Source organism: Plecotus auritus (genome assembly GCF_963455305.1).
Source record: "Plecotus auritus genome assembly, chromosome: 9".
Lineage (NCBI taxonomy): Eukaryota > Metazoa > Chordata > Mammalia > Chiroptera > Vespertilionidae > Plecotus > Plecotus auritus.
In genome coordinates, this window is record NC_137783.1 from 99317108 (window position 1) to 99336399 (window position 19292).

A 19292-nucleotide genomic window follows, 5' to 3' on the forward strand; every position below is an offset into this window, starting at 1 on the left:
AAGAATCGTCTCAAATGGATTTCCAATACTTTATGCTTCTTTCCCTTTATTCCAGCCTCTCAGCTGTCAGTAATCAGCCTCCCGGTTGCTGCAGGCATTTTTCAAGACAAAATAGCCAGGTGTACAAAGGAGAAAAGAGACAGAAGTGACTAGACAAAAGAAAATGAGATCGAGAAACTATCTAACATTGCAAAGAACATAAAACAAAAAAAAGGAGTGTTTGATGAAGGTCATATTTTCAAAGAAGTGACTGCTGTATAATGTCTCCTCAAGAACAATGTTCCAATATTCCCAATGTTAAGTGCTTCTATGACTGGTCTCCAAATGCATAGTCATTGCTTGTTGTGAATCACTTTAGACCTGGTTCAAATTATTTATATGTGTCTATTTCTTGCCCAGCTGAAACTCTTACCATCAGCTCTCAATGAAGTCTAGAAGGGACTTCACTCTATGTGACCATTGATTTAGCCTGCTCTGAAGGGCTTTGTTACAGGTAGCAACCACCACTAGGTGTCAGGACCCACCAATAAAAAGCAATAATGTGTTGTGCTCATTCACTTCTAAGAGCATTTTCCTCTATCAAGCATAGCAGTTGTTATAAAGATTAAATGAAATAATACCCATCAAGTATCAATGCCTATCACATAATGGAAGCTCAATGACTGAATGGTACCTATTATACATAATTTATTAACCTTTTTTCTTTTTATAGTTTTTTTTTTTTCATTGTAGTAAAAAACACATAACATAAAATTGAGCCCTGACCGGTTTGGCTCAGTGGATAGAGCGTCGGCCTGTGGACTGAAGGGTCCCAGGTTCGATTCCGGTCAAGGGCATGTACCTTGGTTGCAGGCACATCCCCAGTGGGGAGTGTGTAGGAGGCAGCTGATCGATGTTTCTCTCTCATGGATGTTTCTAACTCTCTATCCCTCTCCCTTCCTCTCTGTAAAAAATCAATAAAATATATTTTTTTAAAAAAATTGAGCATCTTGGCCACTTCAGTATATTAACATCATTGTTTAATCAATATCCAGATCTCTTTTCACCTTGAAAAGATGAAACTCTAAGCTCATTAAACCACTCCCCATTTCTCCCTCCCTCTGGCCCCTGGTAACTACCATTCTACTTTGTTCCATGAATCTGACTTCTCTGAATACCGTACACTATATAACTGAAATCATATAGTATTTGTCTTTTTGTGACTGACTTATTTCACTTGGAATAATGTCCTCAAGGTTTACCATATTGTAGCATGTGTCAGAATTTCCTTCCTTTCTAACGCTGAATAATATTCCATTGTATGTATATACCACATTTTGTTTATCTATTCATCTGTGGTTGAACATTTGGGTTGCTTCCATTGCTCAGCTATTGTAAATACTGCTGACATGAGTGTGCAAATGTCTCTTCAAGATGCTGTGTTCAGCCCTGGCTGGTTTGGCTCAGTGGATGGAGTGTCAACCCATGAAGCAAGAGGTCACTGGTTCAGTTCCTGGTCACGTGCCCAGGTTGCAGGCTCAGTCCCCAGTAGGGGGCGTGCAGGAGGCAGCCGATCAATGATTCTCTCTCATCATTGATGTTTCTATTTCTCTCTTCCTCTCTGAAGTCAACAAAAATATATTTTAAAAAAAATAAAATACATTTTAAATCTCACCTTCCTACCTTGCCATCTTTACTCACTGGAGTGGAGAATCACTGTATCTCATGTTCACATAAGTAAATATTCAATAAATCATGAACTATCTCTTATCTTGGAAAGGCAAAATGTAATTAAATGCGAAATGACCTCTATTTCAAACAGAGCAAATGATGACAGCTGGTGGTTGAATAAAGCTCACCAGACACATTTCACAGAATATGGACACCATTTGTTAATGAGCAGCTATCTCATTGTGGTTTTCATTTGCATTTCCCTAATAACTAGTGATGATGAGCATCTTTTCATATGCTTTTTGGCCATTTTTATGTTATCCTTGAAAATATAGATTAAAAAATCAGTTTAAATGCCTAGAAAGTAAGAGAATGAAGTAGGGTTAGAGGGGAGGCAACAAGACTGCTAGTGGAAGCGAACTAGGGTACCTTTATAGAAAACAAATTGTCAGCACTGGTAATATTTAAAATGCTCCATATGCTTGATCTAGCAACCTCAGCTTTAGGAATTTATCCAATAGAAATTTTTAAAAAGTATAAATTATATGTAAAACCAGTATATATTTAAAATGTTTAATGCAGCCCTGGCCGGCTGCTCAGTGATTAGAGCATCGGCCTGCAGACTAAAGGGTCTCGGGTTCAATTCCCAGTCAAGGGCACGTACCTCAGTTGCAGGTTCAATCCCCAGCCCGGTTGGGAACCATGTGGGAGGCAACCAATTGATGTGTCTCTCTCACATTGATTTCTCTCTTCTCCCCCTCCTCCCTCCCTTCTACTCTCTCTAAAAATCAATGGAAAAAATATCCTCATGTGAGGATTAAAAAAAAATGTTTAATGCAAAATTGTTACAGCAAAATATCTGGAAATAAAGTGAATGTTCATTAATGGTGCAGAAGTTAAATTATAGTAATTCATATTATAGATATCATTATTATTAAATTAGAAGAATGAATTTCATATATATGTACTGACATAAATGTAAATTAATGACACATTATAAGGTTCAAGAAAGGCCGGGCTGTAATGTATAAGAGCTCATAGGTCTTATTTTCATTTACAAAAATGGGAAGGGGAAAATATGTGTGCACTGTTTTAATATATTTGTAAAGAATAGGAAAAAATATAGAAGTTTACATATTAACCTTAACACTGACTACTTGGTCAGGGGAGATTATTCATCTTTATTCATCTCCACCAATAAACATTTTAATTAGCATGAATTGTTATATTTCTTTAAAAACAAAAATAGGAAAGTTTTTTTTTAAGTAAAACAATACTTTAGCAGGCCTGTTTGGATCACACAGGTTAAGTTATTCCCTCTGAAAGAAAATGACCCTCTATTTGCCACACAAAGACCTGAGAGCACATCCTGAGGCGGCCCGGAGGGCAAGGAGTTAGGAGATGAGAGAAGTAGGAGAATCTGAAATAACCACTAAAGGATATAGAACCAGAAAACAAGGGTCTGGCCCACACAGAAAATGGGTCTATGACTCTGTGTTCATAGAGATAATCAAATAAAGACCACAGTTCGTATGTGTTCAGAGCCTTGCAGTTTCCAACAGTCATAATCTCATAGACAGGACAGGAGGGCAAGTGCGGTTGTCCTTTTGCAGGAGGAAAAGGGCTCAAAGACCTGGTGTGCGGTTTGGCTCAGGTCATTCAGCTTTCCCCTCCTAAATCCAAGTTTAGGAGACCAACCAGAGGAGCCGAGGGCTAGAAGCAGAGGAGGAAGCTGCAATAACCTCTGCAACAGATGCAAAGGGCCGCAGCTGGCTCGGACAGCAGCATGGGAGGGCGGAGCCACCATGGGACAGCAGGAGGCTGTTTGCTACAAAACAGAACCTCTTTGCAAGAATCATTTTGTTTAACCCTCAACCACCCTGGAGGAAGAAACTGGTATTATCCCTAACAACCAATAAGGAACCCAATGCCCTCAGAGGTGGGTAACATGCCCAATATGCCACCAGTAAAATAGCAGAGCCACATCAATCAATCAGAATGGACTGGAAGTGGTCTTTCATGGAGGGGGGGAGACCCCAGGGAGGGGCTGGGCAGCGGTGCACTTGTGGGGCTTGAGGCAACAGCTATTTTTTCAAGAAATATAAGACTAGTTCAATATTTTAGCAAATATAGACATACAAATATATATTGCCCTGGGAAGATGCAAGACTATCCCACTATATTGCCCTGAGAAGATGCAAGACTATCCCACATGTGACTTGGCTCTAAAAGCCGAGTATTTAACGACTCCTACCTCTCTCCTAACAACGCAACCCCACCCTCACCACAATATACTCCTTCTTCAACCTGCTGTTCTACTCATATTTTCATGTGCACACCTCCCTGGTGTAGAACATTAGCACTTCTTCGCACCATTCCACTGATCATTTATAAAATGTTAATAAAATAACTTTTCTTATTTTTATAAATACAACTGCCTTCTAAAAAGAGGAGATTCCTTTGAAGAAAAGTCCTTTTGGAACTCCTGAGCACTTTGATGATTTTATAAAATTCCCCACTGGCGGGTTGCCTCATCAGGGCTTTTAAAGAACTAGGTATCTGGTGTTTGAATTTAAAGGTACTTGCATTGCTATGGCATGAAGTCCTCTTCTGCCCACCCTGTCACCTTCACCACCCCCTCCCCAGCAATCATCAGTACAGCTACTACATGCACAGTTCTTTGAAGGAAGGGGTTTATCAGAGGTTGAGAAAGGGCCTGAGTTTCATGCCTGAGTCTATTTGAGCACAACAGCACATTTGTGGCTCTCATTGTATTTCCAATGGCAGTGCTGATGTGGACAAATCTTTCAAGAAGTTGTACTGGCAAGGAAAAGAAAAATATGAAGAGGTAACTGGAGAGAAAAATGGGATCAAGAGAGTTTAGAGTGGTGTTTTTTTTTAATTTGATAACTTTTCTCCATAGGGTGAATTGTGAGGATGAAATGAGATGAAGCATGCAATAAGCTTGGGACAATATTTTGCACATAGTATCTCCTCAGTGTGATAACTATTCTTATTGCTTCTCTGCTGTTGTATGAGAATGAGAAAGAGAGAAGGGAAGATAGGGAAGAGGAAGTAGAGAGGAGGAAAACGAAGAATAATCTGGGGTCTCCTACTGTTGCTGTGTCTTCTGCAGCATCAGCAAATCCCGCTTTTGGTCCACTAGATGGTTCAGGATGGCTTTCCTCTTGCGGCTAGCAGCTGCCTCCTGCTGGTGTCTCATGCAATTCTGTTCTCGCTTTCGCGTTTCTGCCATCAGCTCAGCCTCATTCCTGCCAAAGATGGGCTCAAAAGAGTCTGGTTCAGATATAGGCAGCTGCGGGAATCTGTTCTTTATCTGAAACAGGGACACACATAATGCAGATTACAGTTACACCAGGAAATAAACTTAATGCACGAGGATGCAGCACAGTAACACAGCAATACCTACAGGAAGGAATGGGGACCTCAAAACCACCAAATGGATAACACATAAGAGGATTAATAACATCACAGTATCCTATATAATAAAAGAGTAATGTGCAAATTAACCATCACTCCGCTACACCCACAAGCCACGCCCACAAGCCAATCAGGAGCGAATATGCAAATAAACACAACCAAGATGGCTATGGCCACAGAGAGCAGGAGGGAGGCTTGGGTTTCCCCGGCGATGGAGGAAGCCAAGCTTTCCGCACACCCTGGCCGGCCCAGGCCTCCACTTAAGGCTACAAAGTTTCAATTATAGAAGATACATAAATCCAAAAAAAAATGGCAGCCACCACAGAGCAAGCAGAAGGCTTGGCTCCGCTCCAAGCTACAAAGTTTCAATTGTAGAAGAGAAATAAAACCCAGATACCAGGGCCTCCACTTGGGTCACCAGGGGGCGTGGCCGGCCTGCAAACCACCACAGGCCCCTCGCCCAGGCCGCCCCATGCCCCAAGGGAACCCCCACCCTGATCCGGGACACCCTTCAGGGCAAACCAGCTGGCCCCCACCCATGCACCAGGCCTCTATCCTAGCTAATAAAAGAGTAATATGCAGATTGACCATCACTCCAACACACAAGATGGCTGCCCCCATGTGGTCAAAGATCCTGCCCCCATGTGGACACAAGATGGCCACCACAAGATGGCCAGCAGGGGAGGGCAGTTGGGAGGGACCAGACCTGCAAGGGAGGGCAGTTGTGGGCGATCAGGCCAGCAGGGGAGGGCAGTTGGGAGGGACCAGGCCTGCAAGGGAGGGCAGTTGGGGGCAATCAAGCCTGAAGGGGAGGGCAGTTAGGGGTGACCAAGCCGGCAGAGGAGGGAAGTTGGGGGCGACCAGGCCTGCAGGGAAAGGCAGTTGGGAGGGACTCAGGCCTGCAGGGGAGAGCAGTTGGGGGGGACCAGGCCTGCAGCGGAGGGCAGTTAGGGGTGACCAGGACTGCAGGGGAGGGCAGTTAGGGGTGACCAGGCCTGCAGGGGAGGGCAGTTAGGGGCAAACAGGCTGTCAGGGGAGCAGTTAGGCATCAATCAGGCTGGCAGGCAGAAGTGGGAGCAATCAGGAAGGCAGGCAGGTGAGCAGTTGGGAGCCAGCAGTCCTGGATTGTGAGAGGGATGTCCGACTGCCCATTTAGGCCTGATCCCCAGATCAGGCCTAAATGGGCAGTCGGACATCCCTCTAGGGGTCCCAGATTGGAGAGGGTACAGGCTGGGCTAAGGGTCACTCCCCCCGGTGCACGAAATTCGTGCACCCGGCCTCTAGTTTATACATATTTTAGAATGCTACGGAAGCACTGTACAATCCTTAAATTAATAACTGTTCCCCTACCTGTGCATCTAAAGCCCTCCTGTAACACTCCCTTTCTTCCATCTTATCTTGTATATATTTGGCTCGTTGGGCAGCAAGTCTGGCAGTTAAGAATAAGGGAAGAATAAGGGAAGGTGGGGGCAAAGTTTGTTACTGAGTATTTAGTAATACAGATTAGCATCATCAAAACATGTCTAATAACTATTAGGAACATGACCCTGGTGAATAAAAAGTGAGAGTTCTTTTCAGGAGCTTTCATTTTAAGAAAGAAAACAGTCATTCAAATCCATAGCCTAGTCGACAATGTCTTGGACAGACAGGACAGGGATAACAAGCAGGTGCCCGACCATATTAAACAAATGCACTACTATGGGGGCAGGCGCTCCTCCTGGTCCCGTGCTTTAAAAAAATCTAGATAGGAAAGCAAAAAGTGTCTCTATCGTCTATAAAATTATTCATCATAAGATTCCTTTTTAAGAAAAGTGATCTTGTCCGGCCTACACGGCTCAGTGGTTGAACCAGGAGGTTAGTTTGAGTCCCAGTCAGGGCACATGCCTGGGTTTCAGGCTCAACCCCCAGTAGGGGGTGTAAAGGAGGCAACCAATCTAGGATTCTCATCATTGATGTTTCTATCTTTCTCTCCCTCTCCCTTCCTCCCTGAAATCAATAAAAATATATTTTTTTTAAATTCCAGCTCCGTTTTCCTGAACGTGTCTAGCTAGACTCACTCCTCTGTGAGTTGCAGTTGTTCTAAGCGTTCCATCAACTCTTTGTTTTCTTTTTGCTTTATTTCCTTTTCCCGTCTAGTATTCATTTGTTTCAGGAGACCTTGGATATGTTCCTCTTGCTTTAAAGCCTTGCTCTCAGGACTGAATGGCCGTTTATCAAATAGGAAGGATTTCTAGAATGAAAGAGAAGCAGTTTATTTATTCTAGAATACCAAAGAGCAACAAAGAATAAAGGTAATAATTCAGAAAACTAAAATCAATCAGGAAGTAGTTATTAATTTATAATATTTATAAATCCTCGACACATTGACCAGCTAGTATTGAGGTAACGCACAGAGTAATATGAATATACTCAAGGATAAATCTAGCAGCACAGACCAAAGCCCAGTGTCTGAGATGAAAAAGGACTTCCTGGAGTAGGTCCAGAGCTAGTGCATACAACACAGAGAAGGAAATTAGAAGGAATTCTGAGAATGCAAAAGCATGAGCAAGGACAGTGAAGACGTGGGAATCGGGAGAACTGCACACTTGCTCTGGGCTGGCTGTTCTAAACATTGATGATTCAACACTGACCAGAACTGAGACCCACAAACCGCCATGCTCTCATTGAGCCCGCACCCTGGAGCAGGAGACAGACAGTGAATCAGTAGATTAATACACAGATCATTTAAGGCTGTGGTAAGTGCTATGAAGCCCTTATCATAGCAAGTGGGTGGGTGGGAATAGGATTAAATTGGTTGGTTATTAGAGAAAGCTTTTTGGTGGAGATGAGGAGACTCGTGTCCCAGACAGTAGGAACAGCAAATGCAAAGACACTATGTCAGTGGTCGGCAAACTCATTAGTCAACAGAGTCAAATATCAACAGTACAACGATTGAAATTTCTTTTGAGAGCCGAAAACCGACTTCTGCACATGGACCACGAAGTTTCAATCGCACTGTATGTGCGCACCCACACGTGGTATTTTGTGGAAGAGCCACACTCAAGGGGCCAAAGAGCCACATGTGGCTCACAAGCCGCGGTTTGCCAACCACTGCACTAGATGAAAACAAGCTAGGCATATTACTCTGTGCGTTACCTCAATACTAGCTGGTCAATGTGTTGAGGATTTATAAATATTATAAATTAATAAGCAGAAAAAAGTGCATGTGTCAGAGGCATAGTGAGCAAGGGAACGTAGAAGTAGATGAGCTCAAAGAACAGGGTAGAACCTGACAGGTCAAGGTAATTTAAATTCTATTTTAATTCAGTGGGAAGCCATTAGATATGCTTTGGTTAATCATTCTGAGAGGCTGCTGTGTGGACAATAGATTGTAGAAAGGCAGGCCTAATTAGGGAGGGTGTTGCAGAAGTTCAGCCTTATAATGTGGCTTGGACTAGGGTGGTAACATTGAAGATGAAGAGATGCTAGATCCAGGTTGGAGGTAAAGGCAACTGGACTTGCAGATGGTTGGGTGTGGGAGACAGAGGAGGAGGAATCTGGAATCTGGGTCTGCAACTGTCTGCCTGCTGATGCCACTTACTAAAATGGGAAAGCTGAGAGAACAGGTTGAGAAAGGGAATCAAAAATTTTGTTTTGGTCTTTTTAAGTTTAAGATGTCTACAGATACATCAAATAGGAGATACTAAGTGGGCGTAATACATAAATGCGCGACTTATATCTAAGAGGACAGAAAGATCATACCTAAATCTCAAAAGCACTGTGCTCTACCTCCTTCCCTCCCTGCCATCCCTGCCTGGAAGGTTCTTCTTCCATTCAGGTTTTTTCCTAACTCCTATGCGCCAGGAGGTCTTCCCAGATCTCTGGTCTGGGTTCAGTGACTCTCCTCTTTGCTCACATATGCTATATTCTAAGACTTATCATAGCATTTGGTATACCACACTCTTGTCTCTTTAAATCTGTCTCTCCCACTATCTTCTTCAGACCTCTTTCAAAGGGAACCTTGTCTTATTCATCTTTGTATTCTTAGCCACCAGCACAGTGGCAAGCACACAGAAATGCATTAATAAATGTTTGACAATGAACAAAAAAATATGTATTTTATTAGGCTGATGTCCAGAATGTCAGCCTACCACTTAGATAGTGGGTGAAAGGAGAAAGATTCAGGCAGAAGTAAAGGTAGACATATAATGATTGAAAATATTGAAATCAGTAACAAAGCAGGTGGCTCACCTCCATCTAAAGCTGGGCTTCTCAAACTTTAATGCACACACAGATCACCTAAGGATCTTAATCAAATGCAGATTCCCATTCTAGAGGTCTAGGGACCCTAATTCTGCATTTCTAGCAAACCTGCCGGTAACGCTGGTTCTCCCTTTCAGTCAGCTATTCCTGGGGCAGGACTTTAGTAGACTGTCCCCTATGACCCACCCCAGCTCCTGGTTGAGGATTTCTATCATTAATGAGCACTGTAGTGACGAATAAGAACTGTATGCTGAATGTGAACGCTGTGGAGGCACAACCCACTTTCCACATCTGCCGGTTAAAAACCAGCACAACCTGCAATACAGTGTGAAAGAAAAGGGGGCCATAAACGAAACCTGACATGCTCAGGGGAGTTGGCAGGTCTTACAGACTCGGTGACCATGCAGGATGGTCTGATTATAAATTTCCACCTGGGCAGGTCATCTAGCAGATGGTCATAGCCCAGGCCTATAGCTTCCTTAGCAAAGGTCAACCTTTACCTTGTGAACTCTGTTTGTTGTTCTTATGCATCTAGGAAATGTCAGAGTAATTTTCTTTTCCTATTCCTCAAAGGCACAACCACCGGCACAAGACCATCAAACCCCACATTGTTATCTTGTTCCCCACATACCATATCTATGTGCTGTGTTAATTATTAACTATCCTTTACCCACAAATGTAAAAAGTATGTGTTTTTCTATTTTGCTTTTTTATCTAATCCCAGAAACTTCCCCACTTTGCTTTTTCCTGTCCCCTTAATTTACTACCAATGGATTTCATGTAACTTTCTTTAGGTTCTCTCCTTTTATTCTAAAGCAGGGGTCCTCAAACTTTTTAAACAGGGGGCCAGTTCACTGTCCCTCAGACTGTTGGAGGGCCGGACTATAGTTTTTTAAAAAAACTATGAACAAATTCCTATGCGCACTGCGGGCCCGGGACAAGTCGGCTGCTAAGCAGGACAGGCAGCGGGCCGGATAAATGTCCTCGGCGGGCCGTATGTGGCCCGCGGGCCGTAGTTTGAGGACCCCCGTTCTAAAGTATAAAATAAGCTACAAAATTGCCATTCTCCTGAGCATTTTCTCAATCCTTTCAGATTTTGCTCCTGGGCATATCCTCAAATTTTTGACTGAAATAAACTCTTATGAAACTTTTCTAAAGGCAGAACATTCTTTGTTAACAGAGCCCAAAATTCACAGAGGGGGCAAGTATTCACAATAGAAATTCTAAAAAGACCCTTACATAAAATCCAGGTTTCTCATTCTTGTGGATTCGCACAGCTTCAGCAACTCCAAGATTATAGGCAGCATTTTTTTGATTCTGTTCTCTATTAGCCAGACTTCTCATCTTTAGGGGAGGGAAAAAACATATTGAAATATACCCTTTAAAAAATTAATTCAACTACATTAAAATAATCCACCCAAGCCCAGCCGGTGTGGCTCAGTGGTTGAACATTGACCTATGAACCAGAAGGTCACCATTTGATTCCTAGTCAGGGGCACATGCCCAGGTTGCAGGTTCGATCCCCAATGTGGGGTGAACAGGAGGCAGCAATCAATGATTCTTTCTTATCATTGATATTTCTATCTCTCTATCCCTCTCCCATCCTCTCTAAAATCAATAAAAATATATTTTTAAAAAATAGTAATAATCCAACCAAGGTAGAAACCTGTCTTTTGAAGGGAAAGTTTTTATTCCCTGTTCTTGGGCTTCAGGCAACACCTCTACAGGGTGCATAAGAAGGAATGGAAGGTTCCTTACCTGATATCACAAATGCAGGAAAGGGTCAATTATTGGTGACCACAGACCAATTATTGACAGTGCACCTGCAAAGGTGCCATTATGTCTTTGCTTCTTGACATAGGCCATGAATTTGAAGAAGGAAGCATTGACCAGGATTATATTTTACCAGAAATGAACAATAAAGCCATATAAATCCAGGAATTCCACCTTTAAAACTCAATCCTTATGGGGGAAGGGGAAGAAATCAGCTGCTTGAATATTCATCCCAGTGTTGTTTATTATTAGTGAAAACTTGGACACAAACCTAAGCTGCAGTCCTGCAGTACGTAAATGATTAAATGTATTACATTATAGGCATGCGATAGGACATTTTAAATGCCTTTTTATAGCCCTAGCCGGTTTGGCTCAGTGGATAGAGCATCGGCCTGTGAACTGAAAGGTCCCAGGTTCGATTCTGGTCAAGGGCACATGCCCGGGTTGTGGGCTTGATCCCCAGTGGAGGACTTGCAGGAGGCAGCCGATCCATGATTCTCTCTCATCGTGGGTGTTTCTATCTTTCTCTTCCCTCTTCCTTCCTCTCTGAAATCACTTAAAATATATTTTAATAAATAAATAAATAAATAAATAAATAAATAAATAAATAAATAAATAAATAAATAATGCCTTTTTAGAATCATGGTCTACTGTCTCATGTTAAATACTCTTTCGTCAAGGCATTGAATTACCTGGTTCTTGAAGAAAGTATCTTGATCTTTCAATATTTGATACTGCTGTATGAGTCGCTCCTCTTCTATCTCTCTCCTCCTCCTCTCCTCACTGTAGTACAATGGGGAATTTTGTTGTGCTCGTTGCAAACATACGTAACACAACTCCTGCAATACCAAGTTTTAGGACAAATTAAGTTTTACCTTTTACTTTTTTGCCTTCACAAGCTCTCCAAAGGTGAGGTGTATCAAAAAGCAGACATTATAAAAGGATATGTTAATGGTAATTAGCAAAATGAGATTTTCAGAGTGGGCCCCACAAATATTCAAGAGGATTTTACTCAACTTTCATTTGATAGCAACTGAAAATTATTAAGAGGTTTCCCAGCCCTATTTCTAACTAGTCAGTTGACTAGTAGATAGATTGATGACAGTGCAATTTGGAGTCCTGAGTACTGCAGCCATATCCACATGTTAAAGAGTGATTCCCGGTACTCTCAATGAGAAACAGAAGTCAGAAGAAGATTCTGATTGAGTTTTGTTTGAAAGTCTGTACCTGTCCTGCCTTATTATGATTGTGGCAAGCACTGGCTGGAGGAATTTTAGGTTTCATTTCATTGTCACTTTTCCAGCACCTTGTAGATGATAAGCTATAAAAACAACGCAACATTAATTCATGTTAAACACAGTGCGACATCAAGAGCAATGATAATTTCAGAGGCAAGTGTAAATATAAAAGACAGAGTAAATATCTCAGTGGTTTTCTTCAAAGCATCTGTATCTATAGAGGTTAAGAGCCTATGCTTTGTGTCTCCTTCCTTCTCTCTGAAATTTCACTTTAAAGTTTTTATCCTCAGGTGTGTGCAAGGAATTATGTGTAATAATATTTATCACAACATCATTTAAAAAACTGAAACTCGTCTAAATTATCCAATAGGAGATTGGTTAAATAAAAGGTTTAATCAATGAGGTGATGTGCAATCATTTGTTCATGTTTTGGAATATTTAAAGCCATAGGGATCCTCACCACTATTGTTAAGTATAACAAAGGTTCAGACGATCTCAGTTTTATTTAAAATATGTGTATATGTTGCAAATATATGTATATATTATATATGAGTTAAAATGAAGACTATACTAGGGTTATTGGTAATTTTTATATCTCTTTCTTTTCTCATTCTTTCAAAATTTTTGTGATAAAAATGTATTATTTTAGTAATCAGCACAAAAAATATTTGTCGGTCAATTGCTATAGGAAACCTTCACTAACAATTACTTTCCCCTTTTTGTAGCCTCTGTACTTTCTTTTGTTACCTTCATCACATGGATTATTTCTTTAGTGTCAGTCCTCCTACAAGACTATATATTTTATTAAAGCAGGTTTATGTCTTTTATATGTCATATAGCTCTGTACATTCAGTGTCTAAAAACTTCCTAGCACAGGATGGTGCTCAATGTGTGTTGGATTGAACTAAATTACAAAGTACTAGACATTTAACTCTCAATTATAGTTAATAACAGTGAGGTTATCCAAAACAAGCATGCTTAGAGTTTTGAACAGGACTTTAGTAACCCAAAAAGTACATACATTGCACACGTAACAGCTGATACATTAATAAATTGAAAGCTGACAGCACAGTACAAGGCACATAAAAATACTCAATAAGCCGAAACCGGTTTGGCTCAGTGGATAGAGCGTCGGCCTGCGGACTGAAAGGTCCCGGGTTCGATTCCGGTCAAGGGCATGTACCTTGGTTGCGGGCACATCCTCAGTGGGAGGTGTGCAGGAGGCAGCTGATCGATGTTTCTCTCTCATCGATGTTTCTAGCTCTCTATCCCTCTCCCTTCCTCTCTGTGAAATATCAATAAAATATATTAAAAAAAAAATACTCAATAAATACTTGCATGTGGTTGACTGATTTGTGGTCTTGAAAAGTATCCTACTCAAAGGGAGGAGAAAACAGAAATTTTCTGACATAACATAACAAGAAAAAGACACAGCCATGATAACTTGCAATACATTCATTCACTCAAAGAACATAACTATTGAGTGTCAGCATGTATGGCAAAACTGCTTTCCAGTTTGATCTCACTATAAAACTGTGTTGCGTCATAATATCCAAGCACTCAGAAAACAAAAAGGGAAGCTTTCCCAAGTCCACAAGAAAAGTTAGAAGTTCCCGCCTCTGTGCTATTTTGTTTCCATCTGTGTCATAGCATTTTACCTACTGAATTTGTTGTTCTATGCATATCTGTCTTCCTCACTAGATTGTGAGCTCTGATTGTCCCTACTATCCCCGTCACCTAGTACATAAACTGTAATCAAGAATACTGGATGAAGGAATGAACACTTATTTAAACTCCCTACATCAAGAAATTACTCAAAATTATATTTAGTCTGGTCAATGTGGCTCAGTGATTGAGCATAGACCCATGAACCAGGAGGTCATGGTTCGATTCCTGGTCAGGGACCATGCCTGGGTTGTGGCCTGGATCCCCAGTAGGGGGAGTGCAGGAGGCAGCTAATCAATGATTCTCTCTCATCAATATTTCTCTCTCTCTCTCCCTCTCCCTTCCTCTCTGAAATCAATAAACAAAACAAAAACAATAAAAAAACACAATTATATTTAGTAAAGTGTAACAGAAAAAATACCAATGCATTACCTTTCAGAGCTCATATTCTTCTCCCTATCCCCACTCTGCTCAAATTTGTTTGGCAAGTTGAGGCCTTTCGCTTTGCCAGAAGAGAAAGCTTTTCTATCTGGACATTTCTTGGGTGTTAAGATCTCTGTAGAATAAATGAAAGTGAGTGTCCTTTCAACTTTAAATAGGTGGTTTGTACTTAACACAGATTTTTAAACTCATAATTTTACCAGGGAAAATTTTCACATGAGATATATTTTCTTACCTTTAAATTATTGTCCCTTGTCCTAGTGTGGTTTAAAAATACAGGGTGGGGCAAAAGTAGATTTATAGTTGTAAGTGAAACAGAGTTTATTCTTGTATTATTATTATTAACTATTGTCTTATTTTCCATATGAACAACTGTAAACCTACTTTTTTCCCACCCTCTATATATTTTTGCTGTGTACTTATGTCATGCAAAGCAATACTGAGCATTTTAGAAAATACTAAGAGGCAAGACTTCACCTTTAAAGATCTTTCAATAGATAGTTGGAGAGAAAAAAGTAAGATACAAACAAAAGATATCAGAACTCCCATTTGTGGAGGTCTTACTACATACCAACAGTGCTCAGTGCTTTATATACATTGCATAAATAGCAACTCAGGACAACGATGCAAAATGTCTACATCCCAAACAAGTCATGCAGTCTTTAAGGGACTGAGATGGTCAGGGAAGAAAGAAGCTACTTTAGAATCCAGTGATGAGAGAATCCAGTGAAGAAGAAATGAGATATGAAAAGGGTGCTAAGAAGTAAGAAAGATTGGGATAGATGGTAAGAAAAGGAAGGACAGCCCGGCCAGCACAGCTCAGTGGTGGAGCGTCGACCTATGAAACAGGAGGTCACGGTTTGATTCCCAGTCAGGGCACATGCCCGGGTTGCAAGCTCAATTCTGTGCAGAAGGCAGCCGATCAGTGATTCTCTTTCATCATTGATGTTACTATCTTACTCTCACTCTCCTTTCCTCTCTGAAACCAATAAGAATATATTTTTTAAAAAAGAAAGAAAAGGAAGGACATTCAAGGCAGGAGGGAAAAAGTGAACAAATGCATGAGGTCAGGGAAGGAAGGGTAAGACATGTTAGAAGAACATGAATAGACAATTTTGCTCAAAGAAGGAATCTGTAGGGAGCAGTGACATATGAGGCTAAGGATATGAAACATGTGAATGTTAGACTAAAAGTCTATATGTAATCCCATAGGCCACATTACAAAACCAACATTTCCAAGCCAATGTTTACTCATTGATATGTTTTGTTTGGTCCAATCAGCCTTTTTTGTATCAATGTCAATTAGCTGTCAAAATTTAAAGTCAATCAATTTCAGGATCTCTGCTTCTCTTAAAATATCAGAAACTTTTATACCACTTGGCTCACATTTCCACAAATCAACAATCTGATACAGGAACAGTCCTCTATAGTCTGGCAACCCCTGGGGATCCCTAGGACCCTTTTGAAAAGTCTTTGAAGTTCTAGTTTCTTTCATATGCTTCAACCAAAACAACGTATCACAACAGATTAAATGAAGACCCAGATATAAGAATCCACTATCTTCTATAAGCCAGGTATCAAATATGTAAAATTACCACTTTTCCAAAAAAAAATTACCATTTTTCATAAAAATGATTATGTATGCTAACATGTCTCCCTATCATGTTATATCCATCCCACTTTGTGCATGTGTGTTACCTGCCCAGACCCTGTAGGCATCTGAGTTGTTTTTTTCACTTTTTTTCTGTATTGATTAAGGTATTACATATGTGTCCTTATCCCCCCCATTGCCCCCTCACCCCCCCCCCCCCCACTCATGCCCTCACCCTCCTGGTGTCTGTGTTCATTGGTTAGGCTTATAAGCATTCATACAAGTCATCTGAGTTTTGACCTCTTTAAGCAATGGGGAACCAGCAAAGAGATCACAGTCTAAGTACTTAACAGTCATAAAGGTAGTAAACTAAGATACAGATTCTAGGAATAGGTGTTTGAGAGAAGAATACAGTGATTATTCATGAATCTAACTTTATTTGTTTTGTGTAAAGGAGTTCTAAGCAATATGGGTGGGCTCATTAAGCAGTAAAGAGTGACAGATTATACCATTGGTGTACCTCTGACAACTTCTACTTTGTCTGTCCGGTCATTTAACTTGTACTTCCTTGGTTTATGCTTCTCACCCTCTTCCACAATGGTCTCCATAGGTGGTTTGTTCTCCATCTCCTTGAACTCAATCCTAGGAACGAGCCAAGATGTTTGTCCATCTGGACCTGAATAGGTGACTGTGTGAATTCTCAATTTTGAGAAGCAACCCAGCTAGCTTGCTGATTCTGTAATAAGCCCATGTCTCTCAAGAGGGTGAGTGATTTTCTTTGCTGAGTACAAATTGACTCACACTCTTTGAGGCTAAGTCTGGGAGTTGACCAAAACTTTCCAATTCTATACTGAGGACTCAAAAGCTGCTCTTATAGAAAATGCTTTGAAGGCCTGAATTTAAGTTTTTATTTTGGTTTTAGTTTGAATTTGTCTTTTCCAGTTCAGATGCCATAGGGATGTTACAGTATAAGCTTGAAGGCAACGGTTCAGAGCCTGGTAGGCAGAGTATGCCCAGAAATAACCATTATACCCCTTATCTTTATCCTCCCCACTTCTCCATCCTTTCCTCAGGCAAAACGGAGGGACTTTCAATGGCACAATGGGAGAAGGGGTCTGTTCAGTTCATGTGTGTAGTTGCAGATTTTCTTTGGTCTCAGGTACAGAGTGTTGAATTAAAGTTTTGGGTGTTGGGGGTAGGGAACTCAAATAAGTACAACACCTACAATTGTTTTGAGTATTTGAGTCCTTGTGTCCATTTCTAGAATTTCTAATTTTTCTTGCCTCACTGCAATTATTTCCCTCCTGGAGAGTTTAAGCTAAAATATGTCCAAGGGGACACCCAAATTTGCCTTCCAAAATATAACCATAAAATTATTTTGAACCCATTGATTGATTTTTAATGAGTAAGGCAACATGGCGCAATGGGAAGACCACTGGAACAGTCAGGAGCCATAGTTTTATTCCTGGCTTGGCCCCTAATTAGTTGTGTGGCCATCTCATCTGGAAGATGATGGTGTTGGACCAACTAATCTCTACGGCCTGTCCTGACCTTCACACTGATTTTGCTGAGGTGTGTGTGTCATTCGGTCCTTCCAAGAGGAAGCTGTTCCAAACCAACACACAGAAGATGCCATAGACTCAACCAGTCATGATAAAATAATATTATTGGAAGCTGGTTGTTATTCCCCAAACTTCCTCCACCTGAAATGCATAGTAGTTTATGGCGCAGACATTAAGAACATGATTAAGAGCACACAACGAGTGAGTGGTAGCCAAAATGGAAATAAAACCCAAGTCTCTTACTTACTCCAATGTTCTCAATATTGCACCATGTTGCTACACTTGTTTAAAAAAATTAAAATTAGAGTGGAGGGGGTCAATGGGAAAAAGGGGGGGCATCTGTAATACTTTCAATAATAAAGATAAATTTAAAAATTAAAATTATAATTTTGCACCTCTATAAAATGGATAAAATTATAATACATATATGAAATGGTTGTAGTGAAGATTAAGTACATTAACATTTAGAAAGTGCTTAATAGTACCTGGAATCCAGTAAGGGCTTCATAGATGATGTATTATTCATTATCAGCATTATTTTAATCAGTGTCAGCAGCAGCCACCAGTAACACTGGGGTAAGGCTATTACTAAAAGGAGCATGAGCTACAAAAGGTTGAGAAACACTGCCCAATTAGGTCAACAAAGCAGCAAGGATTGCTAGTGCCTGGAGGAGCTTGTGGACCAAAACACTCACCTTGGAAATGCAATCACATTGTTAGCCAGCTTCCTGAAGGACCCTCTGCTAGACAACACTGAGTCCACAGTGCCAGGCCTCTGCAAGACAGGGGCAGAGAGGGGTTACACCTGAGCTGTGGTCCAGGACACAGACAAAGCAAAGCTACATGTAGGGCATCTCAGAGGCAAGGCTACTATGACCATCTTTATTATTATTTTTATTTAGTATTTAACGTCTAGAGCTTAAAATCCAATGAGGAAGGATCTCAGTTATCAAAATTGTCTCCCTGGGTAGTCACAGAACAATGTCACACAACAATCCCAATGATGCTGCCTTTTCTCAAACCACTTCCTCTTTGAAAATTGCCTTCGGAATTGACAGTTTCTTTGACCCATCTTTAAGAAGATAGCCGACTTATTGAAACTGTCAGGAAAATGAGCAAACTGATGAATTCACTCTTGAGCCAGGTAATTCTAAAATTAGGCTCTGGATTTTAAACTAAGGGTTTGGATTCAGGTGGACTCATATTCAAATCCCTACACTCGTAACCACTATGTAGCCTTTAGACCCCAGGTATCTGGGGATAATAATGGGGTCTAATTTAGAGGATTTTTATGGGCACTTTATGGAAGTGGCCAGCACATGGTAAGCACACAAGAAACAGCAGCTATTATAATTATCAGTACCAGTACATTATAAAATCATTACATTACATATACCAATATAGAATAATATATGCAATTATTCTCTTTGGATTAATGATATAACTCACAAAAGGCTCCAAAGGGAATTCCCAGGAAAAGGTTTTAAAAATGTTTTGAGCAAAAGCAGCATCCCTGACCTGAAGTAAGCAGACAGCTGCTTCCCAGGGAATTATGGGCAGGAGAGCACTCAGGTTAAGCAATGGGACATTTGCGGCGGGTGGGGGGGGGGGGGAGCGGCGCGGTGGGGAGACAATCACTCTTGCCACTTTACAGCAATTTCCCAAAGTGTGTTTTAGAAATGTTAACAA

General features: G+C 40.9%; 1 protein-coding gene across 1 annotated transcript in view; it reads right to left on the minus strand.

The window, feature by feature from the left end:
* CCDC81 (coiled-coil domain containing 81) overlaps positions 1–19292 on the minus strand; it is a gene marked incomplete at both ends in the record, with an annotated part of 44345 nt that overhangs the window by 2821 nt on the left and 22232 nt on the right. Inside the window, 9 exons of the mRNA XM_080687272.1 lie at positions 4767–4987; positions 6442–6520; positions 7149–7321; positions 10573–10677; positions 11799–11945; positions 12334–12427; positions 14442–14565; positions 16562–16683; positions 18299–18378. Of these exons, the coding sequence (XP_080543398.1) occupies positions 4767–4987; positions 6442–6520; positions 7149–7321; positions 10573–10677; positions 11799–11945; positions 12334–12427; positions 14442–14565; positions 16562–16683; positions 18299–18378 (1145 nt within the window). The remainder of the gene's footprint in view (positions 1–4766; positions 4988–6441; positions 6521–7148; positions 7322–10572; positions 10678–11798; positions 11946–12333; positions 12428–14441; positions 14566–16561; positions 16684–18298; positions 18379–19292) is intronic.